General features: G+C 33.7%; 1 protein-coding gene across 1 annotated transcript in view; it reads right to left on the reverse strand.

The window, feature by feature from the left end:
- Window positions 1-20,003, reverse strand: part of MTREX (Mtr4 exosome RNA helicase) — a 133,354-nt gene that overhangs the window by 71,755 nt on the left and 41,596 nt on the right. Inside the window, exons 8-16 of the mRNA XM_024765343.1 lie at window positions 14,929-15,053; window positions 13,743-13,841; window positions 13,234-13,336; window positions 11,648-11,779; window positions 10,253-10,332; window positions 8,564-8,674; window positions 6,928-7,029; window positions 4,918-5,043; window positions 817-967 (exon numbers count right to left, since the gene is read on the reverse strand). Of these exons, the coding sequence (XP_024621111.1) occupies window positions 817-967; window positions 4,918-5,043; window positions 6,928-7,029; window positions 8,564-8,674; window positions 10,253-10,332; window positions 11,648-11,779; window positions 13,234-13,336; window positions 13,743-13,841; window positions 14,929-15,053 (1,029 nt within the window). The remainder of the gene's footprint in view (window positions 1-816; window positions 968-4,917; window positions 5,044-6,927; window positions 7,030-8,563; window positions 8,675-10,252; window positions 10,333-11,647; window positions 11,780-13,233; window positions 13,337-13,742; window positions 13,842-14,928; window positions 15,054-20,003) is intronic.

The raw sequence follows: 20,003 nt of genomic DNA on the forward strand, positions 1-20,003 counted from the left end.
AATTTGCCTTTATTGTTAAATAAATCATAGTACATTCATAAAATGAAAATATTATGCAGTTATTAAAAACCATACTTTCAAAGAATTGAAATTAAATTAAAAAAAGCCAGAATCAGTGAGTTAATGTAAAGCATTTAACACAAGGTTAGCCATATGATAAATGTTTAACAAATGATATCAATTATAATAACATCATTGTTATAAGCAAAACATTGTTAATCCCGACTTTGAAAAAAATATGAAAAATATGTATGAAAAATAAAAATGATGGAAGAACCATGAAGTGTTAGCAGTGGTTGTGTGGCTGTCTGTGTGAGATTACAAATGGTCTTAAATTTCCTTTATCTTTTGCAAAATTTGGGTTTTTTTTTTTCTTTACAACTATGCATTGTTTTTATAAGATTTACCCAAACCAGAATTTTAAATCTTTGCTTCTGTTTTAGATTTTAATCAGTTCTATATGATAATCAGCCACGATCTTCTAGAATAAGGATCAACACACAATTCTACTTGAACATAGTTACAATAGAACACTTACTTTTTCGACTTTAGAAAGCATTATATTAATTTTGAATATCATTATTCATGAATATGAATTATCATGTGATATGTCTATAACAATAAATTATATTAAATTTGAATTAACCATAGAATTATGTCCTGATAGTGTTTTCTTTTATTTTAAAATGTTCTAGTTGGTTACAATGATTTGGCTTACCAGAAAAAACCCAATGGCTAAAGCAGTCAATGACACCGTAATTTTGCTATTTGGTCTACCCTAGCTAAATGAGGCTGCTATGGTAATTTTATACTTACTCTCTACTACTCCTGGAATTGCTCTATAATGCTGAAACTGGTAGAAGGATTTTTCCAACATGTACTCAGGATTTATTTCTTCTACTCGTAGTAAGTTCAAAACCATGTTGTAGGTCAAATGGAAAGCACTATTTAGTGGATCAGCTGAGCCCTGAGAGAAAAAAACATGTCAATGTTGTAGATTTTAAAAATAAATTCATAACAATATTTTTAACCTCCTGAACTGCTTAACAGTTTAGTCTTCGCTAAGGAATACTACAGAAATGTATTAAGTTCTTTCCTTTAAATGACCAATACAAAGTGATAAAACAGTTGATCTTTGGGAAAGTGAAGGGGGGAAAAAAAACACCAACTAGGACAGTAGCAGTTAAAACATTGTTGGCCAAGTATGTTTAGCTCTCTGCCTTCTAGGTACTTGACAGGATTACACATTTTGCCCTCAGTGGGGAGGGCAAATAAGTTTCAGTGATGTTATCACTTCCTGGTCAAATATTTAACTGCTGGTGTGAAAAGCTACATTTCCCTTGCTGGCACAGTGACTGCTAATGTTCAAGATGGTGGTTTCTCTATCAGCTTGAATCCCTAAACAATAATAAGCATAGTCTCTTTTGTAAACGTGCAATGAACAAGTAAAGAGAAACAAACCTTTAAGTTACTGGATTTAGGTTTGTTACTGCAGTATAACCTGGCCTATGCTAATAGAGCACACTAAATTTATTTCAGAATGACATTCAGAAAAAATTAGTTATTTTGAAACTCTCAGCTTCCTGAAATGACATAAAACTGCCTAAATGTCTCCCCAAAATTTACAGACCAGTCTTTGTCAACACTTTGGTAATTCCTCTTCTCCTAATTGTGGCTGTTACCAAAGAAGGGCTAGTTACAATAGTGTGACCTTAATTTGCAACAAGGTTTATGTCCAAAATACTTCCTTGAGATCTAAACTTTTCTTACAATGTTTCTTCAGGAATACTTTCTCTTTTCTTTTCTTTTCTTCTCTCTCCCTCCCTCCTTCCTTCCTTTTTTTTTTTTAAATATATATTTTTTGGCTGCGTTGGGTCTTCCTTGCTGCTTGTGGGCTTTCTCTAGTTGCGCGGATCGGGGCTACTCTTCGTTGTGGTGAGCAGGCTTCTCATTGCGGTGACTTCTCTTGTTGAGGAGCATGGGTTGCAGGCGCACGGGCTTCAGCAGCTGTGGCTCGCGGGCTCTAGAGCGCAGGCTCAGTAGTTGTGGTGCACGGGCTTAGTTGCGCCACGGCATGTGGGATCTTCCCGGAACAGGGCTCAAACCTGTGTACCCTGCACTGGCAGGCAGATTCTTAACCACTGCACCACCAGGGAAGCCCAGGAATACTTTTTTCTAAATGCAAATACTTCCTAAGATTGAAAATTGTTATGTAGTGCCCAAATGAGAATGACCAAATTCTTGGGAGATACATGCTGAAATATTTAGAAGTGTCATAAAACATGCAAATCTTTAAATGGCATAGCAAACAACACAAATACTGTTAGGGTATTCAGAGGCTTTTAAATTGAGGTTCATAAGCCAGCCTTATTGCATTCAGAATTATAAATGTATGAATATATGATTTTGTGAGGAGAAGGAGCAGAACTTTCAAACAGTCTCAAATGGTGGTATTCCTTAACTCCTGAAAAATCAAGAGCCATTTACCCTAGGGGGTTAGTTAGTAAGTCCCTAAAACCTTATTTTTTATCCACTTTCCTTGAAAATAGGGCCAAAGGGAGATGTGGAGTTAGTATGAAAATCACATTCTTGGGGAAGAGAGGAATGAAAGACAACTTCAGCTACTTCATAATTTTGCAAACAGACCAACTTTTTACTATTCTATTATTTTTCTTTTCCACTATTACCTCCTTTAAGAAATGTGGGGCTTCAATATTGCAAATGTTTATTTCCAACCTCAAGCTCTGCTTCTATATTCAAACTGCTGTAGAATACACCTATCTGAATTCTCCATCACCTTAAACTCAACATAGCACTTTAACATTGTATCCAAGTGACCCCAGGACAACCCCAACTTATACCTGATATATTGATATAATTATTAATAGTCTCTTCTTTCAGTATTACAGTATCCCAATTTGATGCTAAAAAATATGGCTATACAGCTGTTCCCCAGTGTCTTCGGGTTCCCTATCTGAGGATTCAATGAACTGTGGCTCGCAAAATACTTGGGGAAAAAAATTGCAGAAAGTTCCAAAAAGCAAAACTTGAATGTGTCATGCAGCACAGGCAACTATATACACTGTATTTACGGCTATTTAAATAGTGTTTACATTGTATTCCATACTATAAGTAATCTAGAGATGATTTAAAGTATACGAAAGATGTGCACAGGTTATAAGCAAGTACTGTGCTGTTTATGTAAGAGACATGAGCATCCTCTCATTTTGGTATTTTAGTATACATGGGGGTTTTGGAACCAATCCCCTAAGAATACCAAGGGAGGACTGTAACTACACAGAATACTATTTACTCTTAAAGAAGAAAATTCTGCAATATGTAACATGGATGAACTTTGAGGATATTATGCTAAATGAAACAAGCCAGTCACAGAAAGACAAATCCTGCATAATTCCTCTTATATGAGGTATCTAAAATAGTCAAATTCATGGATTTAAAGAGTAGAATGGTAGTTGTCAGAGACTGAGAGGACGAGTAATTGGGAAGTTACTAATTAAAGGGCATCAAGTTTCAGTCAAGTGAGATAAATAGAGATTTGCTATACAACAGTCAACAACATATTTTACACATAATAATTTATTAAGAGGGTAGATCTCATCTTAAATGTTCTTTGCACAATAAAATTTAAAAACCCTTTTATTAAATGAAATGAAAGACAACAGAAATTTACACTTACAGGGTAACAAATCTAGAGATGTCAAGTAAATGGAATGAAAAAATCTGTACTAAAGGAACCAGATGCTGCCATTAAAATATTACCTCCTGACTTGATTATTTCCATACACAGAGTACGAGGTAAGAAAAATAGTGTTTATTATATGCGACAAAATTTAAAGACTAACACAAATTTTCAGTCTTGACCATTTCCCTAAAAGAAAGAACTAAAGTTATATGGACACTTAAAGATGGGTTTCCAAGTGTTAATCTTTAAAACTGAAAATAAGACACCATATGATCACTATGAATATGTACAGATAAGCTTTGTCTTTACTCATATAAAAACATTTAAAAGAAAAAAAAGAAAAAAGAACTTTACCTATTTTTGCTTCAGCTTACCAGGCTTCCTACAACCATATCTCAAATTCTCCATGCAGTTCCTAAGCCTTAGAAGTTGAACACAGTATATTTCAGAGATATCGACCTATGTATGTCTTAACATGTTTTGAAGAGTATTTTAAGTAGCTAATCAGCTGGCAGTTAATTTTATATTTTAATTCATGTTAAGCTTCCTATCTTATTGATAGTGTTCTCTATGGATTTGCTTAATAATTCCTTACTATCAATACATGGAGAAGGAGAAGGAAAGCAATCAGGTAGGTCAAAGTTCTTTGAGAAGCTCTTCAAAATAAAACAAAAATCTTAGACAATCCAAAACACAAATATTAAGCAAGCAAAATAAACAGGTTAATTTGAAATAAAGCTTATAAATTTATTGTTGGGATATTATAATCTCTCAACAGGATGAATTAGAATGGTAGATTGTAGAATTAATTCATTAAGCTATCTGGGCTTGCAAAGGTATAGGAAGATAACTGTGCACAATACTGATAGTATCTGCCCTACTTCCTGCGCTGATAGGTGAGAAGCGATTTGTGCAGTGGAGTGGGCAGATACAGAGGTATCTCAAATTTGGAGGGCAAAGTAAACATTTCTGCCCTCTGCAGATCTCCATCCCCTCCACTGAATGACTTGCTCTTTTCCTATTAGAACAGAAAGTAGGGTACAAAGTATCAGCAATTTGAGCAGTTACCCTCTTCCACCTTCCTAAGCCCAGATAGTTTAGTAAATTAACTCATCTACTCAGAGAGGTATTTGAACTGACACAATTAATTTCAATGTGGTCCTGAAGTATGTTTCTCAAATTCCTGGTGAAGGCACAGAAGCTTAACTTGTTACCTTAAGTAGTTGTTTTCCAATTGTTGGGCTCATCTTTTCATCTACCATAAGAATTACAATTCCTCTGTCATCCATTCCCCTCCTTCCAGCACGACCAGACATCTGAATGTATTCACCAGAGGAAATCTGAATGAACGTAATTAAAAATGCAAAGTTTAGGAGAAAACCTGGTGAAAAATATATTCTTAAAATTATTCTTATCATAAAGTTCACAAGCACAAGCTACACATTCCAAGACAGGAAACAAGATCAAAAACATGAACTTTTAGGAAAGTTTAAGTAAAAAGACAAAAATGCAAAACACTTAAGAATAATGTTGCAAAACTAAATTTTAGCTCCAAAATGATCAAATAGCTATAGAGAAATACTGGCTAATTCACTGGCATAAAAAATATCTTTGAACTAGATATTCTGGAAAACAGGAAAGTTTAAGAAAGCAAACAATGACCCAAACTCTATTAAATACCGATTCTGTCTTGATCATAACAAATTTTCTTAATTTCCAAATGAGATTAATATAAAAATCAACACATACAAAAAGCACAATTTCTATTTTCTCACTGTATGTCCTTGGCATTCAGAAGAGTCCATTCATCACTAAGAACCACCTAAGGGAGAAAGGTTAGTAAGTCTCCCATGCATAGTCTTTCAGGGTAAAATTGAACCACCTGAACACTGGGCAAAGTTTTATCTGTAAGTACATGTGTCCTTTTCTCCTGTTGGAAGGGTCCAGCATGTTCGGACTCTCAAAAAATGTTTGACTCAAGAAGAGTTACAAACCACTGTGCTACTAGAAGGCATATTACTGATAGCATCAAAAACAGACCTAACGACCTGGGACCAACCTTAAAGATCAGAAAAGAACATTTCAAAAAGGCAGTCCAATAAAATCTCAACAGCACTCAAGGGCATTGTTACATTTTGACACATTATGATTTTTAGATTTCATAATTAGGACCTTGAATCATCAAGAAATGGTTATTTTCTTAAATTCAATTACCCACTTTACTACATACCCTTCCCTGCGGTCCACTGGATGCCAAGGAGCATGTAAAGTCACGAAAAACTTATTTATTTATTTTCTTGTAGCATCAGTTTTATTCAAAGAATTAAGTAATTTTAAACTGATGATGAAGAATTTTAAAATTTACATTAACTTAAAATATAAAACATATGGAAGACTTTATCCACTTTGCAATTAAAAATTATATTCTACATGAAATAGTCTTCTTTTGACTTAAACAAGTCACAAGTTACAGAAAGTTTTTGAGGCCTTCTCAAAACTTTGAGGCCTTCTCAAAACATAGAGGCCTTCTCTATGACGCCTCCATGACCACTTATATACAAGTGACTTCTTTTCTTGTGTTCTATCCTTCCTATATATACTTCTCAGAGCCCATAAAATAAACTTCCACCTGCACTAAGTCTCTTCACAGTAGGGATTAGTTTGGTTTTGTTTTAAATTTAGCATCCTCAGTATCTACCATAGCTCTAGGCCCATAGTTTTAAGTTTGGTAAGAAGCAATTACTTGCTTCTGGATTAAGGATTTATTTTTACTCCAATTCACCATTTCACTCATGATCCCAACTTTTGCCTTAGGAAAGACATATGTGCAAACCTGTTAAAAAAAAAATTTCTATTTTAAACCTAAAGAGTAAAACAGTGAGCTACAACTGTAGCCACTATAGTAGAGGTGCTTTAAATAACTTAAAATTTGAAGAAATAAAAATTCTAGACATATTTTAAATGCATTAAAGCATTCATGACTCATTTGCACACTTATCCCTCATCACTAAACTCTTTCACCTAGTTTTTGGTTTTTGTTTTTGGCTAAAGGACAGAAATATAAAGGATCTGAAATTTAACTTTGATGAACTACTCATATTAGCTCAGGTGCAAGTTTTAAAGTACTTAGAACTGAAAATCTCAAAGACTACATGAGCCAAAATCATCTTAGGTAAAACAACTGAAGCTAAAAGTTATTTCAATATATGAATTATTTTACTTACCCATCGGAAATCCTTCCCATCAAATTTTCGGGCGTTTGTAAATAAAACAGTTCTAGCTGGCATGTTAATCCCCATAGCAAAAGTCTCAGTGGCAAATAAGGCCTAAATGAATAAATATACAATTAAACACATATTTTAAACTGAAAAACTAGTTTCGTTAATAAATTACTCAAGTATAAATAAATCATTAATTTAAAAAATTAGTTAATGAAATTGTACAAAGATAAGACACGCTATCCCAGGTGTATTTCAGTATTTTATATACAAAATTATTAAATTTACATATAATTATGTATATTAAATTTATATTATAATATTTAATGTCCCTTGGAGCCCAGAAATTTTTTAATTCAGGGAAAATAGTCTTTCTTTCTGTAACTCCAGTGGTGGTAACTTGGAGAGACTACTACTGGTCTAATGGACTAAGCATTATTAGGCTGGAGAATATTTTTCTAAACATAGTCTCATTTCCTGGTTTCTTCATTGATGATGCAGTGGTTTTAGAGACACCTTTAAAATCTGAGGGGAGGTCAAAATCAGTGGCACTTTATGTTCACATCTAAGACTTTACCAAAGAGCTCACAAAGGTATGTGTACAAGTTAAGTCACTGAAGTACTGTTAAATAATCTAAATTTTCACCAATAGGCAACAATATAAAAACACTTTATTTCATCAACTTAACAGAATGTTATTCATCTGTTAAAAAGAATGAATAGCAATGCATATGACGAAATTGAATAACGTGGGTAATATAATCACTTTTGTTTACAAATTAAATCAAATGTCCTTTGTATGTATCCTAGTGGATATTTCTAGGAAGTAAAGGGCAATGGTGGTCTTTAATTTTTCACTTTATGTACAGTTATTCTATTTGAATTCTACAATCCACAAGTATCACTTAAAAGATTCTTTAAAATGGGTCTCAACAAAACATGCAATCTATATGAGGACATCAACAGGGCCTTACCAGGACCCAGGTACAAATAGTGACCAATTCTTTATCTAAAATACCTCAAGTATGGTCTTTAGGGTGAGTAAATTTCTTTTAAATATCCTAGTTAGTGCTGAAGTTCTCATGACAAATCTCTAATCTGATTTTTAAACATAAAATAATTTATGAGTCATATAAAGGCTTACAACTATATTTTGGAGTTGTTTCCCATTTTCAACATCCCATTACTGGGTACAGACATCAACATAATATTAAAAATTAAATTAGACTCTCTTTGGTTTAAATGAGAACATCCTAAAAACTGTTTCATAAGTCTAAACAGCAATTCTCCTTGTCTTTTCTAAAATAGTCCTTTTAATCTGTATACAGAATGGAGTCCACTTACAGTATCAACTTCAGGTCTGAAAATTAAACAGCACCTTCTGGAAAATTCTACACTGTATTCAGTAATGATACCATTTCTTACTTTAAGACTAGGAAAAGAAACAAATGACTTTTACCTATAGTCCAAAATTTATGAAGTATAACACTGTATACAAAAATAAGTTCATTACCTAAGCCATTCCGTTCGACTTACTTAAATAACAATAAAAAAAAAGTTGCCTAAAAACAGTGTTCTTGATAACTTTCAAACTGCTCACATAACACAATTTTAGGGCATAATAAATAAAATAAAATCATACCTTTATCAATCCTTCAGAAAAGAGAATTTCTATAGTTTCTTTCAAAATAGGAAGTAAACCACCATGGTGAATACCAATGCCCCTCTTCAAGAGAGGAAGTACATGCTCAACCTACGATTGGATTCAATTTTATTTTTAAAAAGATGTGAGGAAAAGAACTTTTAAAATGTGAAACTAACAAAATTAAGAAAAGTCAGTAATCAAGAAAGAATGCTGTTTAAAGAAATTTTATATAACTTTTCCAGAAAAACTAGAAACCAAACCCATATTCCCACAATTAAACTTAAAACACAATAAAATTCTGTCCTAGCTTTAATATGAAAGGCATGTTTAAATAAACTTGATAAATGTTTTGCTTCCTCATTCAAATTTTCCAGCATTACTTCATCTCCTCTAAAAAAAATTAAAGGTTATTACAGCAAAGTTTGCATCTGCATGAAATAAACTTAAAAAATACCAGCCAGGAGTTCCCTGGTGGCACAGTAGTTAAGAATCCGACTGCCAATGCAGGGGACACGGGTTCGAGCCCTGGTGCAGGAAGATCCCACATGCCGCGGAGCAACTGGGCCCGTGAGCCACAACTACTGAGCCCGCGTGCTTAGAGCCCATGCTCCACAACGAGAGAGGCCACCGCAGTGAGAAGCCCATGCACCACAATGAAGAGTAGCCCCCGATCGGCACAACTAGAGAGGCCTGTGCACAGCAACGAAGACCCAATGCAGCCAAAATAAAAAAATTGAAAAAAAAAAAATACTAGCCAACTCAAACCAAAAGAAAATAAATAACTATAAAGCATATTTAATATAAATATGTACTTTATCTAAAAACAAATGAATTACTGAAGAGTTCATTCCCATTAACACTATTAAATACCATTAAATTTTACTGTTAGAAGTGTGCTAGGATAACAAGTATGTATAAAGACATGGCTCAGCCCTTAGATACTAATAATTCAGCTGGAAAGAAAAATTACAATAAGATTTCATAAATTTTTAAATACCAAGAAACATGCAATTGCAGTCTTATCATAAATCCCACACAAATCAAAGCAAACATCTGTAAGCAGAGTCTGACCTTCCAATTTTTCTTTTCACAAAATAAAACTATGATATAGTATTAGGTTGGGCTAAAGCATTAGTCCTCGGTTTCGGATGCACATTAGAACAACCAGGGGAGTTTCTGAAACATTCTAATGATCAGGACACACACCAGACAATTAAATGAGAATCTCTGGAGTGGCAACAAGACATCAGTATATTTTAGAACTCCTAAGGCAATTCTAATAGTCAAAACAAAAAACCACTTTAATTAATTAAAGCAAAGTAGAAATCAAATTTCTCATTAAACTTAGGTTTGCTCTATTGTTTTGTTTGGTAACCTTATGAATTAAGAATTCACTGACTTCAAATTAGCATTAAAAATTTTGTAGTATTAGGAACAGAAGCAGTAATTTCCAGATCATGCTAGCTTTCAGAGAAAAGTTTCTTCAAGGCAGCAAATGTTTCCTTTTGTCACCTTCTTAGAAGTTCAAAATAAGAATCAAGGTATCATTTCAGTGCACAATGCAACATATTTACTGCAGTGTGCAAACAGTGAAATATATAACATAGTAACAAATCCAGGAAATACAAAGTGAATATACACTATCTGTTAATAGCCACAGCCTACTTAATGACATAAAACACATACCTGAGGGAGCTTTTTATCTTCATCTGACAAGCAGTCAATTGCGTTACTGAATACTTCTTCAACCATCTTCTTTTCTTCATCTAAGAGAGAAAACCCAAGGGTATATAAGTATCTAAATGAGTCAGTGATAACAAATTTCACACACTGCAAAGAAAAAGAGTCTATAAAGAGTAAAAGTAAAGACTCATGATTTTAGATAGGCAGAAGGTAAAGTAGATCAAATTTTCTACATTATTATTTAATAAAATTCATTGCCTTTCAAAACAGATCTAGCAGAGTTAGTCCACGAGTAAAAAGTACTATCTTATAAAAGCAGTAACAGTAACTACGCTAGGTATCTACATGCATATTTAAGTCAAAAAATTATAGGACACGGGGATTATTATTACTCACTATTAAGGAAAGTAAGGCATTAAGCAAATAATGGGCATTGGTATTAACTGTTACGTCAGCAATTCCAAAGCCTATGCTCTTAACCATTACACTGCCTTCTTATAAAGTGACTATTTGTCAATAAATATTTGTTGACTTTATCAATATATAACCCTGCAACATCAAGCACATACAGCACTGGTAGTTATAAGAAAACATTTCTAAGTAGACTAATTCACTCAGTCAAAAAAAAAAAAATTATTGGCGTTAGGAGGGTATATGGGTTATCTGTCATTTGTTATTTTTTTACCCATGGAAAAGTAAAAATTAGCTTTAAAATCATGGGATTAGTTCTGTGCCTTGATAAAGAAAACAAGACAACTGAAATTTGATTCTGCATGACTGAAGATATTATTTACTTCTCACTGCACAGGATCAGATATGTAAAAGGGTGAAATGAATGACAACTGGGTTGGTATTTGGCATGCTGCAATTTTTGCCTGGCTACGCTACTATCTAGCTGTGTGACTTTTAAATGGTTACATTTACAGTTAATAAATGAGAATAATATATTCATTTGCTAGAAGTTATTTTACTTTATTCAAAAATTATACCACAGTTAGGTACAGGGGCAGGTCTTCCCAGTTTGGATTTCTAGAAGAATGAAACATAACAGAAGGTAGCCTGACCAAGAGACTAACCTTAAGTTATCAGACAGAAAACTACAATAACCAAAGAGTTATGGCAATGAAGTATAAGAAGGTATGAGTATAATATTTCTTACTAGGGGTCTTTGGGTTTTATATAGAACAATGTATTATACTTACCTTCCAATAAAAGAAGACAGAAGAAAGGAAAAGAAATGATAAATTGAGGGCCTTAAAGCTTTTACAAATGTGATGTAACTACTGCTGTAACTGTAAGGTGAACTGCAAATTCTAGCAATACACAAAAATGTCTTACCAGAAATATATTTACACTAATTTTCACTAACATTAAAACTATACTGAAATTATATAGTACCTGTGTTGAAATCTAATTTGGTCATTTGAAGTGCGTAGGCTTCACAATCTTTCTTACTAAAACTGAAAATAATTACAGGTTGAAAGTTTCTTTCCATAATCATCTTCACAATCTTGAACACATTTGATGGTCCTGCAAAAAATGTACATAAACCATATCCAAAAATTAACTCAAAATGGATTAAAGACTTAAATGTAAAATCTGAAACTACAAAACTCTTAAAAAATATATAGGAGTAAACCTTCATGATGTTGGGTTAGGCAAAGCACTCTTAGATATGATACCAAAAGCATAAGCCACAAAAGAAAAAAGAAAACCTGATAAACTGGATTTCACCAAAATTTAAAACTTTTGTACTTCAACAGACACCAACAATAAAGATAACCCTAACTCACAGAATGGAAAAAAATATTTACAAATCAGATATCTAATAAAGGTCTAGTATCTAGAGTATAAAAGAATCCTTACAACTCAACAACAAAAATACAATGTAATTTTTGAATGGGCCAAGGATTTGAATAGATATTTCTCCAAAGATAAACAAATGGCCAGTAAGTACAGGATCTTCATTAGCCAACAGAGAAATGTAAATAAAAACCACACTGACATATGACTTCATACATACTAGGATGACCATAATCAAATAGACAGGCTACATTAAAGTACTGGCAAGGATGTGGAAGAAATGGATACCTCATATCCTCCTGATGACAATGTATAATGGGGCAGACACTTTGGAAAATAACTTGGCAGTTACTGAAAAGGTTAAACATAGATATGACTCAGCAATTGCACTAGGTATATTCTCATGAGAAAAGAAAACACGTTCACACAAAAACTTGTAGTACACAAATGTTTACAGCAGCATTAGTCACAACAATCAAAAAGTTGAAAACAACCTAACTGTTCATCAACTGAAGAATGAATAAATAAAATGTGGTAAAAATCATACAATGGAATGTTATTTGACTATAAAAAAGAATGAAGTACTGACATATGCTCTAACATGGATGAATCTTGAAAACAAGCTAAGTTGCAAAACACCACATATATCATGATTCCATTTATATGAAATGTCTAGAAAAAGAAAATAGAAACAGAAAGTAGATTAGTGATTGCCTAAGGCTGAGGGATGGTGGGGAAGACGTTGGGAGTAAATGAAGAATGACTGCTAATGGGTATGGAGTTTCTTATTGAGTTAATGAAAATGTTCTAGAATTAGACAGTAGTTGCACAATTTTGTGAATATACTAAAATCCACTTAATTGTACCCTTCTTAAAAATGGTGACTTCTATGATATGTGAATTGTATCTCAATAAAAAAACTGTGGGGACAGCTGCATAATTCTGTGAATGTACTAATAACCGTTGAATTGTATACTTTAATGGGTGAATTGTATATGAACTATATCTCAGTAAATGTCATAGAGGAAAAAGAGATTAAAACTTTATTCACCCAATTTTATCATACACTATCTAGATCTTTATACAGCCCCCGAGGGGAAAAAAGTAAAAAAAAACCAAAAAATGTAATCTGAAAATACAATTTACATGTAAAATTCTCTTAAAACAAAGTTCCAAATTACCTTTTGTTCCTCCTTTTCTCCCCTTCTGATCTCCTTTTGCCAAATCACCAGCATCTCGAAGTACCTGCATCGCAGTATTAAAATTATCTTCTCTGAAGTCACCCTGGAATCACAAAATTTTTCTGTGTAACTTAATATCTAATCATAATGCAAATATTTTTTCATACCTCAAAACAAAGCTTCCTCATATAATAAATAATTTAATATAATAATATAACTGGGAAAAGCAAAACATAAGATATCTGAAACATGTCCAGAGTCCTTTATTCTCAAGGCATTTAAAAAATACTGGAAAAGGAAGGAAATCTAATTCATGCATTAAAAAATACGAGTCTTAAATATAATTTTTGAAATAAAAATACATACACAAAAAACCAACAATAACTCTGGACCACAAAACTACTTAAGAAAAAAACGAATCTCTGCCATTCTTCTCTAGTTTAAAGAAAAATGGCTATAAACAGCAAAGTATGATATTATAGATATAAGAATTATAATTACTCCCTTACATTTTCATCAACCACAAGGTGCAGACCATCTCCCCCTGCTGGAAAAATGTAGTGCTGTAATGGAGTAGGCCGATAATCTGTGTAAATTACATGACAAGGCTGTAAAAACAAAGAAAAGTAATTAACCATATATTTTATTTCTTCAAAATAATACCATGTATATGACCTACCTAAAAGACCTTAAGGAGACAAATTTTTGAATTCAACATTTCAAAAAGAAAAAAGTTTTTTAAAAAAAACCCTTAAGTCAGGAGAAGAAAAATGGGGAAAACTGAGGTCCATCAAATTATACTACCATCTGTTCAATTTTACCAATTCCCTAATCAGGGATAAATATCAATACATGATTTGAGTTTCCATATGATCTTGGATCCATACCCTAGACCTGTGATGCCATAATTAAAGAAGACTTCAATTTCTCCGTAGCAGCAGTAATGGTGACACAGAATGCTCCCTGAGGTAAAATAGAACTTTTCTAGCCCAGAGACTTTTCAAAGCTTTACTAAAACAGCAGGTTGATCTAACTCCTCCAGAAGATCCACTGTGTTTCTATCCTACAGAGCAACATGATGTTACAAAAATGCCATTAGAGAGCTTATAAATGGATAAAAAATAAATTTTCAGCATTCTGGTATAAAGGAAAAATAAGGGCAGAAAAATAAAACCAAGAATAAATTTAGTACACATGAACAAAAGCTTGTTATAAGGTCCTTTAATGCTGCTAAAATTAGACTAGAAAAACAAAAAGAAAATACAGTCAGTAAAAAGTCTGCATTCACATGAAAACAATCAAATCACACTCTCAGAAAATGCCCAGCTTTTTCCCAGTACCGAGGTCTTAGAGAAAATTCTCTACTGTGTACTCATGGTTCATTGTATGAATAGATAGTTTCCAAACCTGGCAGGTCATCACGATCAATTTGGGAGCGTTTAAAAGCTAAAGGTTTCAAAACCCAAGACCCTACTCCCAGAGATTTTGATGTATTGGGTTTGAGATGGGACTCAGAAAATTCACACTTATAAAAAAATTAGTCCGTTGATTTTGACAAGCTTGCTCGATTTAAAAAGTAGTTTCACATTAAAACGTCTTTATTCTAGGCAGCATCAGGAACGAAGTACAGGATATAGTAAGGCCAACTTGTAACATTTTAAATATGGAAAACATCAGAAAAGGGAAAGAAAATACCTGTTTATGTAAGTGGCAAATCCATTCAGCAAACTGCCGGGCATTTGGAATAGTAGCCGAAAGAAAGACATAGTGAACATTATCAGGAAGCAAAATAATAGTTTCTTCCCATACGACACCACGCTCTGAAAAATACAAATACACCTTGGAATTCAATGTTACTTTATTATTTTCTCTCAAGCTCAATAATTAGAAATACAGACCATGTTGCACAAGGATATTTTTAGCCACAGACCCTTACTGTAAACTACTTTAGTTCTAACCATGAATTCATTTAGTAGAAAATTAGTAGACTAAACCAGCATAAACACAATGTACTCTGAAACAACAGCCTGCAAAAAGCAGCGCCAAACTGAATCCTGTTCAAACAGCCTAACAAGAGTCCCAGGACAACGGAAATAGTATTTCCATCTCACTTAGAGAAGCAGAAGTTGTTGGCTTATAGAAAGTCACAGTAACAAATTTCAAAGAAACACCATTACTACAGCATATAGCATCGTTCATCTAAATTACCATCATGATCTCCAGAGATGAAAGATTTGATAAACAACGAAACTATAAGTCAGATGGAAAAAAAATGGAAAAATCCATGTGAGAACTTCCCTCCCATAAATGAACAAATCAATACAGGATTCATGATTTAAAAACCAAAATAACTGTTTAGAATCTAATCTTATGAATTTCACAAAAGTGAAATTTCTAAAAAGGGTAAATGATTTCTTAAACTTGTATTACTGTCACTATGAATACAGGTTAACTCACTGCTTTAATTCAAATAAAAACTAAGCTTTAAGTGTGTACATATTAAACATTTAACTTTTAAATGTGTTTGTTAACTTTCGCCCTCCAAGTTCCACCCAAAATTCCAAGTAAACTTACTTTTCCATTACAGTAGTGCAATAGTTCAAGTAAAGGGATAAATTTTTTGTTCATTTTTATTTCATAATCCTCATTTTATTTTTACCATAAACATGCACTTATTTAAAAAAAACAATAAATAAAACTCAAGAATGTTAACTTTGTAGGCTAGAAATTTTAGAAATTCTTTAACATTAGTTATACTAGAGAGCTCTCTATTAAAGGGAACTAATTTTAATTCCATTTTTAAAATGTGAAATTGCATTTTTTCACCCAGAAGTTGTTACTTTTTAAGAAGTTGTAACTGAATGAGATCCTACTGGAAATAGCACATCATGTTATCCACAAATTAGTTTATAAGAACTCTACTCACATGGAAGATCAACAACTACTTGTTCAAAATTCCTAATGCCATTCTTTTTTTTCTTAATATCTTTATTGGAGTATGATTGATTTAGTGTTGTTAGCTTCTGCTGCATAACAAAGTGAATCATCTATATGCATACATATATCCACATATCCCCTCCCTCTTGCATCTCCCTCCCACCCTCCGTATCCCACCCCTCTAGGTGGTCACAAAGCACCGAGCTGATCTCCCTGTGCCATGCAGCTGCTTCCCACTAGCTATCTTATTTTACATTTGGTACTGTATATATGTCAGTGCTACTCTCACTCTTCGTCCCAGCTTACACTTCCCCCTCCCCATGTCCTCAAGTCCATTCTCTACCTCTGTGTCTTTATTCCTCTCTTGCCCCAAGGCTCTTCAGAACCTTTGTTTTTCCTTTTTTGATTCCATATACACGTGTTAGCATATGGTATTTGTTCTCTTTCTGACATACTTCACTCTGTATGAGAGACTCTAGGTCCATCCACCTCACTACAAATAATTTCGTTTCTTTTTATGGCTGAGTAATATTCCATTGTATATATGTGCCACATCTTCTTTATCCATTCATATGTCAATAGACACTTAGGTTGCTTCCATGTCCTGGCTATTATAAATAGTGCTGCAATGAACATTGTGGTACATGACTCTTTCTGAATTATGGTTTTCTCAAGGTATATGCCCAGTAGTGGGATTGCTGGGTCATATGGTAGTCCTATTTTTAGTTTTTTAAGGAACCTCCATACTGTTCTCCACAGTGGCTGTATCAATTTACTTTCCCACCAACAGTGCAAGAGGGTTACCTTTTCTCCACACCCTCTCCAGCATTTACTGTTTGTAGATTTTTTGATGATGCCCATTCTGACCGATGTGAGGTGATACCTCATTGTAGTTTTGAGTTGCATTTCTCTAATTATTAGTGATGTTGAGCATCTTTTCATATGTTTGTTGGCAATCTGTATATCTTCTCTGGAGAAATGTCTATTTAGGTCTTCTGCCCATTTCTGGATTGGGTTGTTTTTTTGTTATTGAAGCTGCATGAGCTGCTTGTATATTCTGGAGACTAATCCTTTGTCAGTTGCTTCACTTTCAAGTATTTTCTCCCATTCTGAGGGTTGTGTTTTGGTCTTGTTTATGGTTTCCTTTGCTGTGAAACAGCTTTTAAGCTTCATTAGGTCCCATTTGTTTATTTTTGTTTTTATTTCCATTTCTCTGGGAGATGGGTCAAAAACGATCTTGCTGTAATTTATATCAGAGTGTTCTTCCTATGTTTTCCTCTAAGAATTTTAGTGTCTGACCTTATATTTAGGTCTTTAATCCATTTTGAGTTTATTTTTGTGTATGGTGTTAGGAAGTGTTCTAATTTCATTCTTTTACATGTAGCTGTCCAGTTTTCCCAGTACCACTTATTGCAGATGCTCTTTTCTCCATCATATATTCTTGCCTCCTTTATCAAAGATAAGGTGACCATATGTGCGTGGGTTTATCTCCGGGCTTTCTACCCTGTTCCATTGATATGTGTTTCTGTTTTTTGTCAGTACCATACTGTCTTGATTACTGTAGATTTCTAGTATGGTCTGAAGTCCAGGAGCCTGATTCCTCCAGCTCTGTTTTTCTTTCTCAAGATTGCTGTGGCTATTTGGGATCTTTTGTGTTTCAATACAAATTGTGCAATTTTCTGTTCTTCTGTGAAACATGCCATTGGTAGTTTGTTGGGGATTGCACTGAATCTGTAGATTGCTTTGGGTAGTACAGTCATTTTCACAATGTTGACTCATACAGTCCAAGAACACAGTATCTCTCTCCTTCTCTTTGTATCATCTTTAATTTCTTTCATCAGTGTCTTATAGTTTTCTGCATGCAGGTCTTTTGTATCCTTAGGTAGGTTTATTCCTAGGTATTTTATTCTTTTTGTTGCAGTGGTAAATGGGAGTGTTTCCTTAATTTCTCTTTCAGATTTTTCATCATTAGTGTATAGGCATGCAAGAGATTTCTGTGCATTAGTTTTGTACCCTGCTACTCTACCAAATTCACTGATTAGCACTAGTAGTTTCCTGGTAGCATCTTTTGGATTCTCTATGTAGAGTATCATGTCGTGTGGAGAGAGTGACAGTTTAACATCTTTTCCGATTTGGATTCCTCTTATTTTTCTTCTCTGATTGCTGCGGGTAAAACTTCCAAAACTATGTTGAATAAAAGTGGTGAGAGTGGGTAACCTTGGCTTGTTCCTGATATTAGAGGAAATGGGTTCAGTTTTTCACCATTGAGAATGATGTTGGCTGTGGGTTTGTCATATATGGCCTTTATTATGTTCAGGTAGGTTCCTTCTATGCCTCTCTTCTGGAGAGCTTTTATCATAAATGGGTGTTGAATTTTGTCAAAAGGTTTTTCTGCATCTATTGAGATGATCATATGGATTTCATCCTTCAATTTGGTTAATATGGTGTATCACACTGACAGGTTTGCATATATTGAAGAATCCTTGCATTCCTGGGATAAACCACTTGATCATGGTGTATGATCCTTTTAATGTGCTGTTGGATTCTGTTCGCTGGTATTTTGTTGAGGATTTTGCATCTATGTTCATCAGAGATGTTGGCCTGTAGTTTTCTTTTTTTGTGACATCTTCGTCTGGTTTTGCTATCAGGGTGATGGTGGCCTCATAGAAAGAGTTTGGGACTGTTCCTCCCTCTGCTATATTTTGGAAGACTTTGAGAAGGACAAGTGTTAGCTCTTCTCTAAGTGTTTGATAGAATTTGGCTGTGAAGCCATCTGGTCCTTGGCTTTTGTTTGTTGGAAGATTTTTAATCACAGTCTCAGTTTCAGTGCTTGTGATTGTTTATATTTTCTATTTCTTCCTGGTTCAGTCTCGGAAGGCTGTGTTTTTCTAAGAATGTGTCCATTTCTTCCAGGTTTGCCATTTTATTGGCATACAGTTGCTTATAGTAATCTCATGATCCTTTGTATTTCTGCATTGTCAGTTGTTACTTCCCCTTTTTCATTTTTAATTGTTAATTTGAGTCTTCTCCCTTTTTTTCTTAGTGAGTCTGGCTAATGGTTTATCAATATTCTTTATCTTCTCAAAGAACCAGCTTTTAGTTTTATTGATCTTTGCTGTTTCCTTTATTTCTTTTCCATTTATTTCTGATCTTTATGATTTCTTTCCTTCAGCTAACTTCAGGGGTTTTTTCTTCTTCTTTCTCTAATTGCTTTAGGTGTAAGATTAGGTTGTCTGAGATTTTTCTTGTTTCTTGAGGTCAGATTGTATTGCTATAAACTTCCCTCTTAGAACTGCTTTTGCTGCATCCCATAGGTTTTGGGTCACTGTATTTTCATTGTCATTTGTTTCTAGGTATTTTTTTATTTCCTCTTTGATTTCTTCAGTGATCTCTTGGTTATTTAGTAGTACACTGTTTAGCTTCCACGTGTTTGTATTTTTTACAGAGTTCTTCCTGTAACTGACAGCTAGTCTCATAGTGTTGAGGTCGGAAAAAATATCTGATATGATTTCAATTTTCTTAAATTTAACAAGGCTTGATTTGTGACCCAAGATAAGATCTATCCTGGAGAATGTTCCATGAGCACTTGAGATAAATGTGTATTCTGTTGTTTTTGGATGCAATGTCCTATAAATATCATTTAAGCCCATCTTAATGTATCATTTAAAGCTTGTTTCCTTATTTATTTTCATTTTGGATGATCTGTCCATTGATGAAAGTGGGGTGTTAAAGTCCCCTACTATGATTGTGTTACTGTCGATTTCCCCTTTTATGGCTGATATTGTTTGCCTTATGTATTGAGGTGCTCCTATGTTGGGTGCATAAATATTTAC

This window comes from Neophocaena asiaeorientalis, unplaced genomic scaffold (genome assembly GCF_003031525.2).
Source record: "Neophocaena asiaeorientalis asiaeorientalis breed wild unplaced genomic scaffold, Neophocaena_asiaeorientalis_V1.1 scaffold198, whole genome shotgun sequence".
In the NCBI taxonomy this organism is placed as follows: domain Eukaryota; kingdom Metazoa; phylum Chordata; class Mammalia; order Artiodactyla; family Phocoenidae; genus Neophocaena; species Neophocaena asiaeorientalis.